We start from the raw sequence: 21,176 nt of genomic DNA, 5'->3' as shown, positions 1-21,176 counted from the left end.
CTGCTGTGTCGCGCCGACGCGGGCCCGCTGTGCGCCGCCTGCCGCCTGGCCGCGGGCCCCGAGCCGCCCGAGTGGGAGCCGCGCTGGAGAAAGGCGCTGCGCGGCAAGGTGCGCCGAGGTTCGGGGGTCGCGTGCCCTGCCCTCCCCGGGGATCCCGGCGTCCCCGCCTCCGGGCCGTGCCCTGTGCCCCTGCCCACCCCAGCGTCCCTAGCCCGGCAATGCCTTGTGTCCTCGTCCCCACGTCCAGACAGTGTCCCGTCTCCCATCTCCCCTTCATCTTACTTCCTAACCCCAACTGTGCCCTGTCCCAGCCCTGCTCCCTAGGTCCCCTTTCGCTCCCAAAGATTGACCACTTCCCCTCAGTGCTCCTTGGGTGTGACGTCACCGCAGCAGCCCCCGCCCCCTGCTGGTGAGGCCCTGAGTTTCTGTCCTGGGGATGAGGCCTTCAGCCCTTGTCCAGTGCGTGTCCACTGGGCCGCCTTCTCCCCGACCCGCTGGGCCACCCGGCCCGCACCTGGCTGCCCTTCAGGGTTACCCCCGTCCACCCTGTTCTGGAACGTTCTCTGCTGTGCTCTCGACCATCGCGCGTGGTACCTGCCATCAGAGTCTGGCCACTGCTGGGTTGCAGGGGCCTGGTGTGCGCCTGTTGGGGGTGAGTGGGGAGACAGCGATATTCTGAAAGAACAGACAGCCAGGTCCCTGAGTGCCAACAGTCGTGCCTGGTCCCTGCCCACTAGAGGAAATGACAGAGGCTAGCGCCGCGTTTGAGCCTGAGCCGTGTGCCAGGCGCTGTTTTCTGCGTTCTGGGGATGGCGCCTGTGTGCCACCCATGAGCAGGGGGAGGTGAGGGCCAGACTGTGTTTCTGGGCTCTCCTGCGGTTGGAGCTACTCCCACTGGGCACAGCGACCGTCTTCTGGGTCAGGCAGGACAGTGGGCAGGGAAGTCTGTACAGGCCTGTGGTACGGACAGAGCTCACACTAACCGGGGCCTGTTCACGAACGCGGAATTAATTATGAAACACACCTAAACAGCCGCCTAGCTCGGGCACCCAACTCCTTCTGAAAAGGGGCAAAGACCAGACACCTTTTAAAGGCTTGTGGCTGTAGCTGATTACCCGCTCCCTCCCCACCCCCCCTTTTTTTTGCATTTTATCTTCAAGGCCTTTTTTTTGCATTTTATCTGACTGTTTATGGGACAGTCAGACTGTTAGTGGAATCAGCCGTGTGATGGCTCCCCAGACAGGGCCAAGCTGGGGGACCCAGATCTGCTCACCACCCAGTAACTAACCTTTCTGTACAGGAAAACAAGGGGTCCGTGGAGATCATGAGAAAGGACTTAAACGACGCCCGGGACCTGCACGGCCAGGCAGAGTCGGCGGCTGCTGTGTGGAAGGCAAGTGGGTGTGTCAGAGTCTGTGTGAACTAGGGGACGCCTGGATGCAGGACTCTGGACAAACGGAGCTGGCCAAGCAGGCCGGGCCCCCAAAGCCAAGCAACTTCCTGGCCTGGTTGCCCAGGGGAGGGTCCTCTAAGTGGACTTTGATGAACTCCAGGGTATTTTTCTAGAATGTGTTTGGGGGTATTCCGAAGTAGAATCTGGTGAGCTTTTTTTGTTTGTTTGGTGGCTGAAGGGTACGGGATCTGAACCCAAGTAGAATCTAGCCACAGTGGGTGGGAAGCCTCTTTACTCTCCACGTTGTACTGGTAGGTGACTTGCAGCATCCACCTTTTTTTTTTTAAATACACAGAACTCTTTTCGTAGTACTCTCGGTTCTCACCTGAGAGCAGCCCGTTATTTTCCAGTAGAACCAGCAGTGTCCCGGGAGACCTTGCTAAGTGTTCGCCTTAGTCTGTTTGGGCTGCTATAACAGAATACCATAGACTGGGGGGCTTAAACAGGAGACATTTGTTCTCACAGTTCTGCAGGCTGGAAGTCCATGATTAAGGTGCGGCACATTTAGTGTCTGCTGAAGCCGCTTCCTGGTTCATGAAGCACCTTGCTGTGTCCTCACATGGTGGAAGGAGTGAGGGAGCTCTCTGGGGTCCTTCTGTAAGGGCACCAGCCCCATTCATGAGGGCTACATGCTCATGACCTAATTGCTTTCTAAAGCTTCCGCCCCCTAATATCATTACCTTGGGGGTTAGGATTTTCAACGTGTTTATTGGAGTGGGGACACAAACATTCAGTCCATAGCAGGACTGCTTCCTTCCAGGGCTGTATGAGTCCATTTCTGTTGCTTATAACATAAATACCTGAAACTGGGTGATTTATAAGAAAACAAAATTTATCGCTTATGGTTTCAGAGGCTGGGAAGTCCAAAGTCCAGGGAACACATCTGGTGAGGGTCTTCTTTGGTGGTGGCTTCACAACAATGCAGGGGTCTCAAGTGGCAGAAAATGGCAGAGCAGAGAGAGAGAGAGTGCTCCTCATGCACTCCCCTTTTAAAGTCCTCAGAACCACTCCCACGACCACCTGTTGTTATTCCATTCACTATGGCAGGGTCCTACAGTCTAATCACCTCTTCAAGACCCTACCTTTCAATTACCATAATAGGATTTCCCACCCTCTTTACACTGTCACAGTGGGGATTAAATTTGGGGGGACATCAATACACAGCATTCTGCCCCTGGTCCCCCAAAACTCATGTCCTTTTCAAACACAGATGCATTCATTTCATCCCCAAAGTTTTAACTTGTTTCAGCTCGAAAGTCCAAAGTCACAAGGTCTCATCTGTGAAATCAAAACAAGTTATCTACTTCCAAGATACAATGGTGGGACAAGCATAGGATACATATTCCCATTTGGAAAGAGAAATAGTAGGCCAAAAGAAAGGGGTAACAGGTACCAAACAAGTCTGAAACCCAGCAGGGCAGGCATTAAATCTCAAAGCTGGCGAATCATGTATCTGGACTCTGTGTTTGATCTCCTCTGTACACTGGTGAAGGGGTTGGGTCCTCAAGTCCTTGGGTAGCTCCGCTTCTATGGCTTTCCTAGTCTGAGTCCACACTTTTGCTCTCCCAGGCTGGTGTTCCACTCTGGTAGCTCCACAAGTCTGGGGTCTCCATCGCGGTCCCACTGTCAGGGCTCCACTAGGCATGGTGCTGATGGCGTTTCTCTGCTGTACGTCCAACTCCGCATTTCCTCTTGGCATTGCTCTAGGGAAGGCTGTTTGCAGTGACTCTACCACTGCAACAAATCTCTTTCTGGGCCCCAGGCTTTTCCATACATCCTTTGAAATTGGGGTGGAGGCTCCCAAGCCTTCACAGCTCTGACATTCTGTGAGCCTGCAGACCTAACACCATGTGGACGCCGCCAAGGCTTCTGGCTTAGAGCTTCCAAAGGTGCAGGTCCAGCCACACCTGGGGCCAATTTAGCCACTGCAGGACCAGCCAAAGCAGCTGGAGTGTGGGTGTGGGTGATGGAAGCAATTTCCCAAGGTGGCCCTGGGCAGCAAGCCCATGGAGGGCACCGTGGGCTCCACTGCAGGACCAGCCAAAGCAGCTGGAGTGTGGGTGTGGGTGATGGAAGCAATTTCCCAACGTGGCCCTGGGCAGCAAGCCCATGGAGGGCACCGTGGGCCTGTTCCCCAAGACCATTCTGTCTCCCTAGGCCTCTGGGCCTATGATGGAAGATGCGGCCTCCAAGGTCTCTGAAATGCCTTCAAGGCCTTTTTCCCCTTCGCTTTTCTTCTGTACTCATCTCCGTAGCAAAGTGTCCTGGGCTACACCCTTGCCTTTGTGTCCAGGGTGAAAGTTTTCTAATTTTTTGCTCTCTGCTTTCCTTTGGATTGTAAATTCTGGCTTTACCTCATGCCTTTACTGCCATGTCTCAGCATAGGCTGTTGTAAGCAGCCATGCATCTTCCTTAATGCTTTGCTGCTTAGAAATTTCTTCTGCCAAATAACCTGGGTCAGCACGTTGAAGTTCCACATTAAAACTTTTGGGCATGAACAGAATGTAGCCAAGTTCCTTGCCAGTTCCTAGCAAGGGTGATCTTTGCCCCTGTTTCTAATAAGTCCCCTCTCATTTACATCTGAGATCTTCTCGGAGTGGCGTGTATAGTCCGTATTTCTATTAGCAATCTGCTCACCGCCATTTAACCACTCTTTAAGACGTTCCAAATTTTCCCTGGTTTTCCTTGTCTTTTAAACTCCCACCAGCAGCTGGGCTTTTTCTAGCTTGTTCTTTAAAATTCTTCCAATTTCTACTCAAAACAAGTTATCTTGGGCCGGTTCCAAAGCTGTTTCCACATTTTCAAGTATTTGTTATAAGCAACATTGTACTTCTCTGGTACCAGTTTTCTGTATTAGTCCGTTTCTGTTACTTATAGCAAAATACCTGGAACTGGGTAATTTATAAGAAAATGAAACTTATTGCTTACAGTTTTGGAAGCTGGGAAGTCCAAAGTCCAGGGAACATATCTGGTGAGTTCTTCTTTGGTGGTGGCTTTACAGCAATGCGGGGACTCACATGGCAGAAATGGCGGAGCAGAGAGACAGACAGCTCCTCATTCACTCTCCTTTTAATGCCCTCAGCCACACCCCTGACCACCATTATTAATACATTCACTACGGCATGGTCCTACAGTCCAATCACCTCTTCAAGGTCCCACTTTTCGATTACTGTAATAGGATTTCCCACCCTCCACTACTGCAGTGGAGACTAAGTTTTGAGGGGACATCGGTCCACAGCAGGTGCCTTCCACAGCATTATACCCCAAGGTAATGTCACACTATAGTTCTTTTAGGTTACTCGCCAGCAAAGCTACACATTAGTTTAAACTCTTTCTGGTGACTTTTTCCTCTTATATAGCAAAATCTGTACTGGTTTCTTGATTTTTATAGCTTCTGTACCCTGTTTTGTTTAGCATATAAAAACAAAGTGCTTTTTAAAACTACAGAAGCTCTTGGATTGTGGGTCCTACCACTGTGGTGGTGCCCTGTGCTCTGGATCCAGCTCAGCCCTTGCCCACTCCATGGAGGACTGAAGTGTAGGCCTTCCTCAGACAGGGACAGAGAGGTGACAGATTGTGTACATGATGCCTATTGGACCATATGCTTTGGGGACCTCCAGTTTTTTCAGTAACCCTGTGTCACCCCAAGGTACTTGTTTAGCCCGCAAATTTTAGCAGATAGTGACTTTTAATTTGGCTTTTTTGGGGGGGTTTTGGTAGAGATGCTAAGAGAGAAGCCTTCTAAATTTAAAGGAAGGGGTTTGCGGTATCCCACGTGGGCCAGCAGCTGACATTCGTATTCTCTCCCAGCCACATAAGTGTTGGCCTTTCATGACCATGTTGTCACCTGCACAGTGTGGCCCAAGGCCAGCTCGAAGACATCAGTGAGTCCAAGTAAAGTCAGCAGCATCCGGCCACACTCTCCTGTATCTGAGTTAAGTGGTGGCTGAGAAACGGCAACATTTTAGTTGAAGGCGGATTGGGTGGTGTTTAGGTTGTGGGGTTCAGGTGAGGGTGCAGTCGGGAAAGTCTTTAGAAAGGTGAGGGCGTGTTCTGACTCAAGTCACATGCCAGACAGACCCGTAGACCCAGCAAAGACGCTGAAGGATTCACCGTTCCCTCTGCCATGGGAGACCAGCAGGGTCTTGGCACACAGCTGAGTATTTTACAGTGCAGGGATACAAAACTTCACCTCTCCGCTAATAGGGCCCCAGGCAGGGCCCAAGAATTAAATCGATGTGACAGACGAACAGGCAAGCAGGGTCTTGGCACACAGCTGAGTATTTTACAGTGCAGGGATACAAAACTTCACCTCTCCCCTAATAGGGCCCCAGGCAGGGCCCAAGAATTAAATCGATGTGACAGACGAACAGGCGAAAGGCTTGCACATTTATTTAGCACAAGTTTATGTGGCACAGGAGCCCTCATAAGGAAACGAAGACTCAGTCAAATCAGTGACACACTGAGTAGAGACTAGTAAGTTATGAAAACACAAGTAAATCATGTGGGAGGGTTAATAGACAAGAGTTATTTTAACAAGGTCTGTGTAGAATTCTCTTGGCCTTGACTTCTTATCCTCGATGATAAGAGTGCTGTTCCTGGGGCTGGCCAGTGAGCTCACTTGGTTAGAGCGTGGTGCTGATAACACCAAGGTTTGGATCCCTGTACTGGCCAGCTGCCCATAAAATTTAAAAAAAAAAGAAAAAAAGACTGTTGTTTCTTTTGGTATAAGGAGAGTATCTTTCACACGGGATCATCTCCTGCTTTTAAGAAACAGCATGAAGGTCAGAGTGCTCTTGCTCCTGCTATTTAAGGACCTTTAAATTAATATAGCCAGAACGCAAGGGCAGCATATTTTGGGGTGACATATTTTTTTTTTCCTTTTTGTCTCTTTTTATTGACCGGTAATGGGATTGCAACCCTCGGTGTTGCGCCCATACCGGGGACCAACAACGGGATCACAACCCTCGGTGTTGCGCCCACACCGCACTCAGCCAGTGAGCAGGGCCGGCCCGGGGTGACATATTTTTTTTTTCCTTTTTGTCTCTTTTTATTGACCAGTAATGGGATTGCAACCCTCGGTGTTGCGCCCGTACCGGGGACCAGCAACGGGATCACAACCCTCGGTGTTGCGCCCGCACCGCACTCAGCCAGTGAGCAGGGCCGGCCCGGGGTGACATATTTTTAACTACAAGAGCAGACGGGATTCTCTTCTTCCAGGGATGGGGCAGCAGTAGTGGGGGTGAGGGACAAGGTGTCCACTGGGGTCTTGAGGACACAGATACCCTTTCTGCTGCCCGCCCTGTAGGGACACGTGATGGACCGTAGAAAGAAGGCCCTGACTGATTACAAGAAGCTGCGGGCCTTCTTTGCCGAGGAGGAGGAGCACTTCCTGCAGGAGGCCGAGAAGGAGGAGGACGCCCCGGAGGACGACCAGTCCGACCCAGCCGAGCGGTTCCGGTCCCTGCTGCAGGCCGTGTCAGAGCTGGAGAGGAAGCACCGCGGCCTGGGGCTCAGCATGCTGCTGCAGGTTTGCTCGCTCGCGCCTCCTGGCTGTGGTCAGATTGGAGCGTAGACGCTGTAGACTGCACAGGGTGGTTACCAAAGACCAGGCTTAAAACCTCTGCCTGGCTGCCACCTGCTGTGGCCTACTCGGGCTGAATTTCACGTATGAATGGGCAGTCAAGGAACACGATATGATGGGGTCTTATGCTGAGGAGGGTGGGAAGTCCATGGCCTTCACATGGGAGGGGACTTTTGCACCCCAAATGCTGACCATCGAGGGCCACAGCTCTGCTCCAGGACTCCGAAGGTGGGAGTGGCCAGGTCACCCCTCAGTGCATCTTTGCCCTCTGCCCTGGGGCCTTACCTGAACCTTGAGTCCTGCAGTGACCCCCTCTGGGCTTCCCACAGCCGAGACTGTAAGGCTGGGACCAGCAGTGGCCTGTTTGAGAGGTTTCATTAATCAGCTCTGAGTGGTTCAGTCGCTTATGGCCTCCAGGGGTGATGAGGCTTTTGCCTTGGGGAGATAGAGGTCTGGGGTTGGTGTAGGTGGGGGCATCAGATCACCTGCATTCTGGGTTTGCTGTGCCCAGGACCCAGATGTCTCTCTGTCTCTGTTTCTTTCCTCTGTTCTCTCTTCCTCTCTCTCTCTCTGTCTTTCTCCATCTCTGTCTCCGTCTTTGTCTCTCTTGTCTCTATCTCTATCTCCGTATCTCTCTTCTCTGTCTCTCTTTGTCTTTATCCCTCTCTTCTGTCTGTCTCTCCTTCTGTCTCTGTCCCTCTGTCTCTTTGTCTCTGTCTCTTTTTCCCTCTCCCCTCCCCATGCAGTGATGGTGCTGATGCAGAGGCAGAAGGGACACCTCCCACAGCTGGCAGCAGCAGCAGCCCCCCCACCGGCCGCCCCTCCTCATCTCCATGGAAACCATGAGCTCCTGGACTTGGGGTGAAGCATTGGCTGTGCCCCCACCTGTGGTTGTTCCAGCTGGTTACATGCTTCAACAAGGTGTTCATTTTCCCTTTTCCTTGCTGCGGCGTGGATGTTTTCTTGTGAATGTTTTTGGGCTGTGAACATTTCCTAGTACAGGTAGTCGTGGGGACACTACTCTGAGTATCCCCAACTCTCCATAGAGCTCCTGTCATGGTTCTTTCTTTCATCACTGACATGCCTGGTAGCTTGTGGCTGTGCCCTTTGCCCTGGGGATGTCAGCTCACTGTCCCAGGGACCCAATCCTGCATCTGCCACACAGTGCCTGGGAAGTGCTGTTTCATGGGATTTTCTTTTCCATGGGGTGCTCATCACCAGGCCTGGAGGTCCCTGTTGAGGTTGGGTTTGGGGTTAGAATCAAGGAAAGACAGCACACGTAGGGCCCTGACTGCAGGTGGACCCGGCCCTGCAGGGAAAGGAAAGGGAGAGGCCCCTCCTCCGGGGGCCTTGCTGTGTTCCTACTTCTGGCTCTGTCCCCCTCCTCTCCCAGCCTGAGCCCCTCATTCCTTCACCGTCTGCCCCTCGGATGCTGACGGATCCCTGGAACCTTCCCTGGGCTCCTTCTCACCTCGAGGAAGGGATCCCTTTCGGCAGCAGTGGGCAGGTGGCAGCTGCAGGCCCCACCCTGGCATTTCATCTTGCTGTATTTGTGGCTTTTCTCACATCGTATTTCCTCTGGTGGGTGAATTTTGCAAAACCTGTGATGTAGCAGTAGCATGGTGGCCTGTAGCACCATTGTATATAGATTCATTAGTCCATGTGACAAAACTCAGCGCTGAGTAGGCAGAATCTCGAGGTTGGGAAACGTAGATGCAGACACATGTTTAGATTCAGCCCTGAACAGGCGGTTTGGGGAGAGCTGGGCTGCGGTGGGGGAGGGGGGTGTTCTCCGATGAAGCTCTTCAGCCCTCGTAAGTCCCCAGCCTTCAGTAAGATGACCGCCAGGCTCACCTGCCCTGAGTGTGGGCTGGGCTCTTGGTGCCAAATAAAGTAGGATTGCTCCAGCTTGTTTAATTCACATCCCTCCTCTGGTCTCTGTGTGTCCACATGGCCTCTTCCCCCTCCCGGTCTCAGTGTTAAAGAAACAATTACTCAGTGCCACTCATGAGAGCACAGCAGGGAGCACTGTACTGAGGACCATTGCTTACAGCGTAGGGCTCGCTGCAACAGGGTCTTACAGAGGTGGAGAGAGATTGGTCTCAACTCTGAACGTAGCAGGGGCAAGAGGGGGTTTACAGCCAAGGAGCAGGGTGGGGGTCCATGGATGGAAATCACTAACGGGGATATCAGGGGTGAGGGGGACTCTGGTTAAACCAGCCTAACAGGATTCTTGCTGCAGACAGGCCAGGGTGACCGGACATCACCTGGGGGGTGGGGGCAGATGAGGAGCCTGATCACATATAGGGTGGTCAGGTATCGAGGGTGGGGGGCTTGTTGCTAAACTGACTTAACAAGGTTCTTGCTAAATCTGGATTTTACAAGGATGTGCACAGACGGCCCCAGGAGAAGCTTCAGGAGCCTGACTCGAGCTTTGCTGAGCATCTGTTGCTGCTCCAGCCATCTCCCAGCCCTGAGACTTGGGTCCATCCCTCACCATCTTTCCATCTATTCGGGGTTCGGTCTCTTCTCCCCCAGTGTAAGGCCCCAGCCTGTTGCCGTTCCTCCGTGCTGTGCCCGCGATGCTTGCCTGGCCACAACCTGACAACACACAGACTCTCTCCCGACACCAAACTGTTCTTATCAGGGCAGCCAGATAACCTGCAGATTGGGAGGAAATTTCTCCAGTTCATCAAATCCTCGTCTAAACTCACGAGTCAGCGCATCCACCCTGTCAATTGCAACCTTCTTTAAAAACAAAATTTTTTTATTGTGTATATTTATGGGGTACGATGTGATGTTTTGATATATGAATATATTGTGGAAGAACTGAGTCAAGCTAATTAACGTATTCATTACCTCACATATTTTTTGTAGTGTGAACATTTAAAAATCTGGGTACGATGTGATGTTTTGATATATGAATATATTGTGGAAGAACTGAGTCAAGCTAATTAACATATTCATTACCTCACATATTTTTTGTAGTGTGAACATTTAAAAATCTACTCTTGGCAGTTTTCGAGTTTACAGTAATTGTTAACTATAGTCACCAAGCTGTACAGGAGATCTCTAGAACTGATTCGTCCTGCGCAACTGGAGCTTGGCACCCCTGGACCACCATGTGCCCGATGCCCCTTCTCCCCAGCCCCTAGTGACCGCCATTCTACTCTTTACTTCGATGAGTTCGACTTTTTCAGAGTCTGCACATGAGTGAGATCATGAGTATTTGTCTTCCTGTGCCTGGCTTATTTCACTTAATGTTCTCTAGATTCAACCATGTCGTTGCAAGTGACAGAATTTCTTTTTTAAGTCTGAATGGTATTCCGTGGTGTATATATACCACTTTTTTTTTTAATCCGTTCATCCATTGTTGGACAATTACGTTGATTCTGTGTCTCGGCTATTGTAAACACTGCTGCGATGAACATGGGGCTGCAGCCCTCTCTTCGACATACTGATTTCAAACCCTTTGGGTATATACCCAGCAGTGGGGGTGCTGGATTATATGGGAGGTCTTTGTAAAATTTTTTTGTTTATTTTTTTCAGCAGCTGGCTGGTACAGGGATTGGGATCCGCAAGCTTGACCTTGGGGTTATAAGGCCGTGCTCTAACCAACTGAGCTATTTAGCCAGCCCTATTTTTAATTTTTTGAGGAACCTCCATACTGTTTTCTGTAATTGATGTATGTATTTGCATTTCCACCAACAGTGTACAGGGCTCCCTTTTCTCTACATCCTCACCAACTCTCGTTATCTTTTGTCTTTTCGATAATAGCCATACTAACAGGTGTGAGGTGCTATCTCTTGATTTCAATTTGCATTTCCTTGATGATTAGAGATATTGAGCGTTTTTTCATATACCTGTTGGCCATTTGCATGTCTTTTTTTTTTTTAAAGATGACCAGTAAGGGGATCTTAACCTTGACTTGGTGTTGTCAGCACCACGCTCTCCCACGTGAGCCGCGGGCTGGCCCTGCCTGTCTTCTTTTGAGGAATGTCCACAGCTCATTTGCCCTCTTTTCTTTCTTTTCTGGCAGCTGGCCAGTGCAGGGATCTGAAGCCTGACCTCAGTGGCACAGCAGTGACCGACTGAGCTAACTTGCCAGCCCTGCCCATTTTTTAATCGGGTTATTTCTTTTCCGACTATTTGTTGAGTTGTTTTGGCTCCTTGTATGTCTTGGATGTCGACCCCTCATCCAGTGCGTAGTTTACAGACATCTCCCAGTCTGCAGGTTGTCTCTTCGCTGTGTTGGTCGCGTCCTTTGCTGTGAGAAGCTTTTGACTTTGATGCGATCCCATTTGTGTATTTTTGCTTTGGTTGCCTGTGCTTTTGGGGTCATAGCTGAAAATTCTTTGCTCAGACCCATGTCAAGAAGCCTTTTCCCTATGTTTTCTTCTGCTAGTTTTCCAGTTTCAGGGTCTTATGTTTAAGTCCTTAATCCATTTTGAGTTGAGTTTTGTGTGTGGGATGCTCCTTTCTTTATGGGCTTTCTTCCGGGGTCCCTCAGGCACCACCCAGCTTGGGTCTCCTCTTGCTGTAGTGATGCTCCTCCGTCTCCTTGGTGGGCTGCACTCTGACCTCTTCATGCTGAAGAACTTAAGGCTTCTGTGCTTGGTCCCTGTCTATCCTGCAGGCACCCTTCGGTGACACTGTGTGTTCTGTGGTCTCTCCATCACCTCCCCACCATGGGTCTTTCTCCCTCCCTCCATCCCACGTCCAGCTGCCTGCTCAACAACTTCTCTGAATGTCCACCTCATACTCTCCCCATCGTAAACCAAGGGCCCGATCCTTCCAGTTCTCATGCACACATGCAGGAGGCATCTGAGTGCTTTCCTGTGCCAGCCCATGTTAGATCTGCAAGGGAATCCCGTTGGCTCTTCCTGTAGCCATAGACCCTGACATGGTTCCACCTGCTACCGTGCTGGGGTTCGTGGCACTGTTGTCTCCTAGCTGGGACGCCTGGGAACCTCCCCTCCCATCAAAGGTTTCACAGCCAGAGTTAAGAAAGAGAGATGGAATCGGGGGATATTTGCAGTGTCCAAACCACTGTGGTTAATACCTAGACTATGCAAGGAATTCCTGCAGATCAAGAAAAGCAAAAAACAAATGGAATGAAAAACTAAAATGGGCAAAGATATGAAGAAGGAGCTGGTATAACAAAATACCATAGACTGGATACCTTATAAGCAAATTTATTCCTCACAGTCCTGGAGGCTGGAAGTCCCAAATCAAGGCTTGGTAGGTTTGGTGTCTGGTGAAGATCTGTTTCCTGGTGCATAGAGGGCATCTTTTCCTGCCCTCAAACATCAGAACTCTTGGTTCTCTGGGCTCTGGACTCAGACTGAATTACACCACCTCTTCCAGCTGTGGCCTCGCATGGGGTCCCTGTTATAAGAGCACTAATGCCATTCATAAGGGCTACACCCAGTCACCTCCCAAAGACCCCTCATTCCAATTCCACCCCATTTCAGGTTAGGATTTCAACATATAAATGTGGGAGGGAAGGGGCACGAACATTTAGTCTATAGCAGGAGCCAAAAAGGCTTGGCAGCCTAGGAAGAGGGGTTCAAACTCGTTAGATTTTTGGAGCAACAAAAATTGGTCGCCCACAAGAGCAATGCCTTGACCTGTTAGGTGGGGATGAGAAAGCTTCCCCTGCTGCAGCCTTCTGTGCCGTCGTGGGGAGTGGACATTCTGCAGCACCATCTGGCTGGCTGACTTGGTCAAAATAAGGACATGATTACCTGAGGACCCAGCAATTCCATCCCCGGGTGTTATATTCCAAAGCCGTCCCCTCCCAGGTCTATGAGGGGATGCACACTTGGTGTCGGCGGCACTGCTGGGGTGGTGGCAGGCACGGTGGACACCCAGCACCCTTCCATGGAGAGGTAGAAGATAAAACGGGAGAAAGAGGATCAAAGCAGAAGAGCAGGATACGGCGTCACTGTGGGTGGCACCTTAGGGCACGTGGTCGAGTCACAGACGGCATCATCATCTCTGTGTCCTTACATGGAGGAAGGGGCGAGGGAGCTCTCTGGGGTCCCCATATTAAGAGCGCTAATGCCATGCACGAGGGCCCCAACGATGTGACCTAATCACCTCCTAAAGGTCTCTCTTCCTAATCCATCCCATTGGGGGTTAGGATTTCAGCATAGAAATCTAAATACCTACAAAAGTAAGAAGCAAAGTAGAAAAACACAGAACCGTTTACCCAAACTTAAAAGGTGTGCGCATAGAACAACAGTTAGTGGTTTAAAAGGACGCTTTAAACAGATAAACAGGGCGGGAAGTGGGGGAGAGGACTGGGGAAGCAGGGGAATAAAAATGACAGTAAAACGAGACTGAAAGGACGCAGGAGGGAGAGAGAGAGTGGGGGCGGGGAGCTGCAGCTGCTCTTTGGTCTGTCCTGGGGCTGTCCTGGCTCAGGGCTTCTCTTTGTGGAAGAAGATCAGGTCCCAGGGTACATTAAGTCCTTCTGTTTGGGTTTTTTTGTTTGTTTGTTTGTTTGTTTGTTTTGTAAGTAGCACCTATCAAATCGTGGGTGGGATAGGTGAGGGAAGGCTCAGACGTTTTTGGAATATTAAAGTGCTATGCATACAGGAAAAGGTGGGGTCCACTGCAATAAATGAACAAGAACACTTCCATTTTTCCAACATGCGGGTAAACTAATGTGGTCTTCTCGGGAGACTGCGCTCTGGCTCAGCGCTCCCCTTCCCTGACTTCTTGGGCCTCAAACACTCGCGGCCAGGTCCCAGCAGCTGGGGAGCCTCTGCCCCGCTGGCCTCCAGCCTCCCTCAGCTGGGGAAGGCGGGCAGCTGTGCCCACCGCAGGTTGTCCAAGGACCAGCGTCAGCACCCGCCCAGCACCTCCTCAAGGGAAGGCTAGTGGGGTCTCCACAAGTTCACGTGGGGCAAAGGGAAGGCCGCACTGCACCTTTGGCCTACAGTCAGAGGACTCAAAGGATGCAAAGATGAGGTGCTTTATTTTCTAACAAGAATCTTAATTTGGAGACCAGGGCTGGCAGGTTAGCTCAGTTGGTTAGAGTGCAACCTTAAAATACCAAGGTCACAAGTTCAGATTCCTGTACCACCAGCTGCCAAAAATCCAAACAGTGTCGTCTGGTCCCCAGGGTGCGCTCTCACAGCCACTTTCAAGGCTCTATCAGCAAATGCGGGCTGCTCCGGACAGGCATTAACCCCACTAGTTTCGCCCTGCACACGGGCGCTTTAAGCTTTATGCAAATGAGGTGATTTTCTAGGTCTCGTCTGATTGGACAAACCACTCCCTGAAGCAGCCAATGGGGCTCCCGTGCTGCAGAGCGCCTTCAGCCCGTTGGTGGGTACAGCATCCACGGCCCAGTGCCAAGGCCCCAGCGCGCGCTCTTCGCGGAGTAAAGCGCCGGCTCGCCGTGCCTTGCCGCCACAGTCCCCAGGCCCCTCCGGTCACTCCGGCGGCTGCAAGCAGAGTGACAAGGGGCTCGCGGCCACCTAGCGGCCGGGCTGCGGGAGCTGGCGCGAGACAAAAACAAGACGCGCATCAGCCGCGCCACCTGCAGTTGGCCGTCCGCAGCGACGAGGAGCTCAACAAGTTGCTGGGCCGCATGACCGTCGCGCAAGGCGGCGTCCTGCCCAACATCCAGGCCGTGCTGCTCCCGAAGAAGACGGAGAGCCACCAGAAGGCCAAGGGCAAGTGCGGCCGGCCGCCTCCAGGGGCCCGCAGAGGGCACAAGTGCTCTTTTCAGAGCCAGCCAAATAGGGAGAAGGGCTGCTGATCTGTCTCGTCCTCTAACCTCTCCCGTCCATCTGTGCCACTGGGACCCTGAAGTCCCTGAGGGAAGCTTGGCACCTGAGTTAATTGTCTTGACTGTTAGGTACAAAAGGAGAACCACCGTTGGCATGAACAGGCAATGTGGGCCTGGTCCACGGTCTCAATGTGTGCCTTAGTCTCCTGCAGTCTTACTCGATGGTGCCGGACGTGGATGCAGCAGCGGATGAAACGATTCTTCCGGGGCGCTTTCGTTGCGAGAAAGGGATGTCCTCTGTCACGTCCCAGCTGAGGGAGTGCGTCATGGAGCAGAAGCCGGTCCCTGGAAATGAGACTGGCCAAGAAGTCTGTGGGTATCTGTCAGCGCATGCTAGGAGTTAGCTGAGAAACCTAGCAACACGGGGCACCTGTCCAGCCTGCAAAAAAAGAGAGATGGATGCTGGATTCTGCCAGGCTCCACCCTCCTCCTCCACACAGACCCTTCCACCAAAGCCTCTTTTAATCCCTCGCGTCTAGAACATAAAGCTCTCTGTTAACTCACCTCTTCTCCCCATGTTGCGTTGTAGACTATACAGCTAGGAACCCTAACTAGACAGAAGCAGCTGTGAATGAACGAAATCTGGCAACTGCCCCCGGGGCTTAGCTGTAGCAGATGCTCTGTCTCCGGATTTTAGCAGAGCACCTTTAGAGTCAGTGTGCCCTGGTTGGAATGAGCGTGGCAAAGTCCTGTGAAGAGAGAAGCAAGGATGAAAAAATCTGCCAGCTTCCATTATTATTATTATTATTATTATTATTATTATTATTCATGCAAAAGGATCACAACTGTTTTTAATAGAACACAAAAACTGCTTGTTGTACAAGAAATTTTCCTCTTCATGGCTGACGGTCAAGCAAATCTCAGAACTGTTCCGGAATTCTCCTCTCATTTTAGACCTCTGTTGGCCAGGTCTGAGCTTGGACAGTCGCTAAGAGGTCTGCAGGTACCTGTTAGCCAGTCCTGGGAGTTAAAGAAACCCTAGGAACACGGAGAAACTAGCCAGCCTGCAAAAAAGTGGACTTGAAAGAAAAAAAGAGTAATTCAGAGGCCTCCTTCCTGCTGCTTCCTCCAGTGTCCCAGAGGCTGCGGTTGTCATCTTAGGCTGTGGCTGTCCTCTCCCCAGCTGATGCCCTTCTGCACCCTGTGGTAGCTGCCTAGACCCAGAATTTCCTTAATGATTTCAGTTGACCTGTGTTTCAATTGCAAGCTGCCAGATGCCCTACCCAGGTAGGTTTTGTGTGTTGTTGTTGTTGTTTTTAACCCAGCTACCATTGGCCCTAGTTTTTATATCTGTTACCTGCTACTATGTATTAATACCACCTTCCATGTGGATTGTAGTCATTCTTTCTGGAATACTTCAGCAAATGTTACTTTATCTATGCTTCCCAGTGGCACTCTTTGAAGTGACATTGCCACCCATTTTAAAGAAGAGCCATTGGAGCTCAAAGATATTATTTGACTTGTCAACGCAGCAGAGCCTGGTGGGTTACTCAGATTGACTGAGCCTGGGTCTGGCAGTGGTCAATTTACTCCTGAGGGTTCTTATCCTGGGGTCCAGGTCTACGTGTTTCCCGGGTATTAATGCTCTTACCAAATCCTCCAACCACTTTACACGCTGAGGTATTAGGACCACTGGCCAATGATCTTGATGGGAAACTGAAGCTGTGTGTTAAGAAAGGCCACGGCCACACAGCTGAATGGGCTGGGGCTTTGGCCTTATGGGTAAAGCCCTCTCTGTCCAGCTCTGGGCCCTGGTGTAGACGGGCCCTCCACACAGGCCCTGCTGTCACAGCCCGTGCCAGGAGCTCTTTCTTGTTCACAGGGCAGCCCAGTCTTCTTCCCAAGGTGGGATTCAGACTAGACCATCTCTCAGGCAGGGCTGCTTAACCTGGGTTAATTCAAGCAGTTAGTGAACTGCATGGGGAGAAATTGCGTCTTTATTTTGAATAACTACATGCATTTCCTCCCAGTCTGAATACAGACAACAAACCACAGTGATGTTGGTAGACCTGTGTGTCTGTGATCAGTGTAAATTGCAAATATTTTCATGTTACCTGACAGCATTTGTAGATATTGCAAAATATTATTTATGCCCATCACTACTGCAGAATTATGGCAGTAATTAGGTATTAGTGCATTAATAGAGGAGCACATTTATCACTCCAATAGAAATTTTATCTTTAACATGTTTTGACAATGGTGTTTTAGTAAAGCCGTTGTTCATTGTAGTCCCATGTGTTTTACTCATTTAAGGACAGTATTCTGGGAAGGCTCCAGGCTTCCCTAGGCTGTTGGAGGGATTGCTTCCACCCACCTCTGGGGTTCCATGGACATCCGTGGCACAGGGAGGTCCTTGTGCTCCTGGTGCTGGCTTATCATGTGGGGAAGGGGTAAAAAAATCATATCTTCCTGGGTACCTGTTAATGCCCTGCCATCCTGAGCGTGGCCTGAGGGAGGCTGGAAACATCTGTGTTCATGGGAGACTGTTGGAAATGCAGCGTCTCGGTCCTGCCTGCTCCATGCCAGACACGACTGTGAGACTGCCTATGGGGGAGGTGTTTTTCCTTTATTCTGAGTCCTTGAACAGTTCAGCCACAAGTGCGGTGGCTCACAGCTGTTTCAGCTGTTTTAGGTCAGTCCAAGAGCTCCATGGGTGTTTCTTTCTTCCTGTCAGCCAAGTGAGGCTTTGTCAGGAGTGCAGCCAATTTCCAGCATGAAGCCAGTTCCCAGGAGGGAGTCTGATACGGACTGAATGTTCGTGTTCCCCCATCCCTTCGCCCCGAGATGATATGTTGAAATCCTAATCAATTTGGTATTAGGAGGCAGGGCCTTTGGGAAGTGATGAGGTCGTTGGGGATGAATGGGATTAGTGCCCTTGCAAGAGAAAGAGACTATAGAGCTCTCTCTGCCAAGTGAGGATACAAACACGAAGAAATCTGCTGCGACTTGATCTCGGACTTCCAGCCACCAGAGCTATAGGAAGTAAATGTCCATTGTTGAGGCCACCCAGTCTGTGGTCATTTGTCACAGCAGCCTAAAGGGAAAACTCATGTTATGTCACTTCCATTCAAGCCCCACAAGCTGTTGCCCATTGCATCCCTTGGGAACCACTTGCACATACTCCTCAGACTCAGAGCTGGCTTCTGACTTAGTCCGTGCGTGCTGCTATAACAAAATACCACAGACTGGGCAGCTTATAAACAGCAGATGTCTATAGCTGACAGTCCGGAGGCTGGAAGTCCCAAATCAAGGTGGGGCAGATTCGGTGTCTGGTGAAGACCCCCTTTCTGTTCATAGAAGTGCCTTCTTTCTGTGTCCTCACGTTGGGGCCAGCCTGTGGCCCCTCTCAGGGACTGGCCTCACCCAGGCAGGTCTGTGCTGTCACACTCCATGAGACCACACGGGCACACAAGGGACATTGTGAGGGAACCTCAGAGTGCACAGCACCGACATTTTGATTATGTTTCTCAATCAAGCATTTGGACATATCCATTAGCTATAAACTGGATTATAATTCTCAAACATAGATGGACTTAAACCTCTACTTTGGTGTTGAGTGACATGGATGGGCACACCTGTAAGGAATGAGTGTGTTAGAGTTCTCCCAAGAAACACAGCCAGCAGGAGAGAGAGAGAAAAACAGAGAGAGATTTAAGGAATTGGTTCGCATGATCGTGGGCATTGGCAAGTATAAAATCCTCAGGGCAGGCCATCAGGCTGGAGATCAAGGGAACAGTCCGTGTCACAGCTGGAGTCCCAAGGCAGTCTCCTGTCAGAATCCCATTGTAGTGAATTGAATTATGTCCCCCCAAAACTCACTGAAGCTTGAATTGTGTCCCTAAATTTTATGTATTAGAAACTTGGCCCCCACTGTGGCTGTTAAGGGGGTGGGAAATCCTATTTTGGGAATTGAAAGGTGGAGCCTTGAAGAGGTGATTGGATTGTAGGACCCTGCAGTAGTGAATGGATTGGAAATGGTGGTCAGGGCGTGGTTCTGAGGGCTTTAAAAGAAGGGAGAGGAGAGTCTGCCTCTCTCTCTTGCTCTCTCTGCTCCACCATTTTCATAATGTGGTACTCCGCCGTCACTGTCACCACCACCAAGACCCTCACCAGGTGCGTTCCCCCGACTTTGGACGTCCAGCCAAAGAAACTGTAAGCAATAAATTTAAGTTTTTATAAATCACCCATTTCCATGTATTTTGTTATAAGCAACAGAAACAGACTAATACACCCATGTTCATCAGGGGAAGAAAAGTTTTTGTCTTACGGCCTTCAACTGATTGGACGTGGCCCACCCTCATTAGGGACAATCATCCGCTTTATTCCAAGACTGCTAATTTAACTGCTAATATTTCCTTTTAAAAAAAACCTCCACAGCAACAGGGTGTCTGCCGAGGACCCCCATATTCCTTGACCAAATATTTGGGCACCATTGTCTAGCTGAGGTGACACATAAAATTAGCCTTCAAGAGAAGGAGAAGCTCGGCAGATGGGAGGCCTCCAGCACATGGAAAGCTGGGAACCTGAGCAGAAAAAAGAGGCTAAAGGAAATGTTTCTTTGCCAAGGCTTTAATGGTTGTCATGTTCCATTTTTTCTCTCTTTAAAACAAAACCAAAAATAAGTAAATAAAAACAAAATGAGAAAAGAGCAAAACTTAGAATCCGAGGCATGTGGGAAGACAGATACAACTGTGGACCAGGAGCCCAGATCTGAGTTTCCACGTAGGATCTGCCACTTGGGCAAGTGACATGCACAGTCCGGCCCCTGCCCCCTGCTTTAAACACACCCTGAGCGACAAAGTCTGCCCCTGTCCGCACTCCAGCCAAATCCCTTCAGTCCCAGCCTCTGTTCCCCACCCCTTCATCCCAAACCTCACCCGCCATCTCCAAGGAGACCCATCTTTGCCCATCCCCAGTCACCCAGGACATCTCCCATCCCCGCCCCTATGCTGACGGGCCACATGAACCCGACCTCCAAGGACCCAGGTCCCCGTGACCTTCCCATATCCGCACCTCCATTCCAGGCTAGCCTCGTCCATCCCAGCGTCCCCAGACCCAGTGTGAAGCCCAGTGCGACCCAGCGCATCACCTGCGCCCAGGACCCCCAGTCTCCCTGGCCCCGTGCCCACATTCCTGTCCCGGGCATGGGGCGTCCGAGTGCAGACTGTAGTCCCAGAGTGGCCACCTCTGCTGCTCTCAGACCTCCCATCATCCTGGTGGGGGAGGCCAGGGAGGTCCCGGACGGGGGGACACGCACTGCGCACCTCTGAAGACGCACCCGGAAGACAGCGAGGAGACAGGTGCACAGACCTGCGGCCAAGGCACAGCCTCCTCCCCTCCAGGTAGGGGCCACAGGCTGGCCCTACAACGCCCTAGGTCCCTTCCCCGAGAGGAGGGAAACAGTACCGCCTAGGGACCCTCCTCATCTGAGGGTTAGTTTTGCAGTGGGACATTTGGTTTGTTCATCCACGGGTCCTGCCTGATTTGCCAGGGACAGCTAGTTCCAGTGAGGCTGTAAGATTCAGGAGAGGGAAGGTTGATTTGCAGCCAAGGTGGAGAAGAAAGAGGGAGCACTTTTCACAGCCTGAGACACCTGAAGTGGCGCTCCTTGGCCTCACCTGAGATCCTATGGAATCCCAATCCCTCCTGTCTGACTTTGCGGTCACCTTCTAGTTGTCCCTTCTGGCTGCCTTTGCGGTCACCTTCTAGTTGTCCCTTCTGGCTGCCTTTGCGGTCGCCTTCTTCAGGTGTGTGCCCAGGTNCTAGTTCCAGTGAGGCTGTAAGATTCAGGAGAGGGAAGGTTGATTTGCAGCCAAGGTGGAGGAGAAAGAGGGAGCACTTTTCACAGCCTGAGACACCTGAAGTGGCGCTCCTTGGCCTCACCTGAGATCCTATGGAATCCCAATCCCTCCTGTCTGACTTTGCGGTCACCTTCTAGTTGTCCCTTCTGGCTGCCTTTGCAGTCGCCTTCTTCAGGTGTGTGCCCAGGTGCCATCAGCAAGGCTTTTCCTGGCCTCCCCACTTAAAATCCAATGCTCCTTGTTACCCCTTTTTCCACTGTGCATTTTTACAGTACTCACCACCATCCAATATTTTATATATGAACATATTTAATTTGATTGCTGACATTCCCACCTAAAGAATGAGAGCAGGACTTCTTCCTTTTTCTTCTTCCTTATTTTTAGTTCTTTCACAGGTTGTGTTTGCTGCTCTGTCACAGGTGCCAGAATAATGCCTGGCATGTAGAAGATTCTCAGCACAGAGGCCTTGGAGGTGATATTGGCAAAATCCATATCGTTTACAGATGAGGAAATGACGGCCCAGAAAGATGGGGG

At 51.0% G+C, this 21,176-nt stretch overlaps 2 protein-coding genes across 2 annotated transcripts; both read left to right on the top strand.

Annotated features, from left to right (window-relative positions):
- Nucleotides 1–6: 6 nt before the first annotated feature.
- Nucleotides 7–8,958, top strand: RNF187 (ring finger protein 187; the record flags this gene model as incomplete). Its single annotated transcript, XM_008593380.1, has 4 exons — nt 7–108; nt 1,301–1,393; nt 6,762–6,983; nt 7,784–8,958. Coding segments are annotated over 4 exons (420 nt in total), but the record flags the coding sequence as incomplete, so codon positions are not given.
- A 5,379-nt stretch (nt 8,959–14,337) lies between these two features.
- LOC103608998 (histone H2A type 4-like) lies at nt 14,338–14,811 on the top strand. Its single transcript, XM_008593382.1, has one exon. It carries the CDS (start codon nt 14,338–14,340, stop codon nt 14,809–14,811), a length of 474 nt encoding a protein of 157 aa, XP_008591604.1.
- The last annotated feature ends 6,365 nt before the right edge of the window (nt 14,812–21,176 follow it).

This window comes from Galeopterus variegatus, unplaced genomic scaffold (assembly GCF_000696425.1).
Source record: "Galeopterus variegatus unplaced genomic scaffold, G_variegatus-3.0.2 Scaffold9063, whole genome shotgun sequence".
In the NCBI taxonomy this organism is placed as follows: domain Eukaryota; kingdom Metazoa; phylum Chordata; class Mammalia; order Dermoptera; family Cynocephalidae; genus Galeopterus; species Galeopterus variegatus.
Note: the sequence above shows the minus strand (reverse complement) of the source record. Positions and strands in the feature narration are given on the sequence as shown.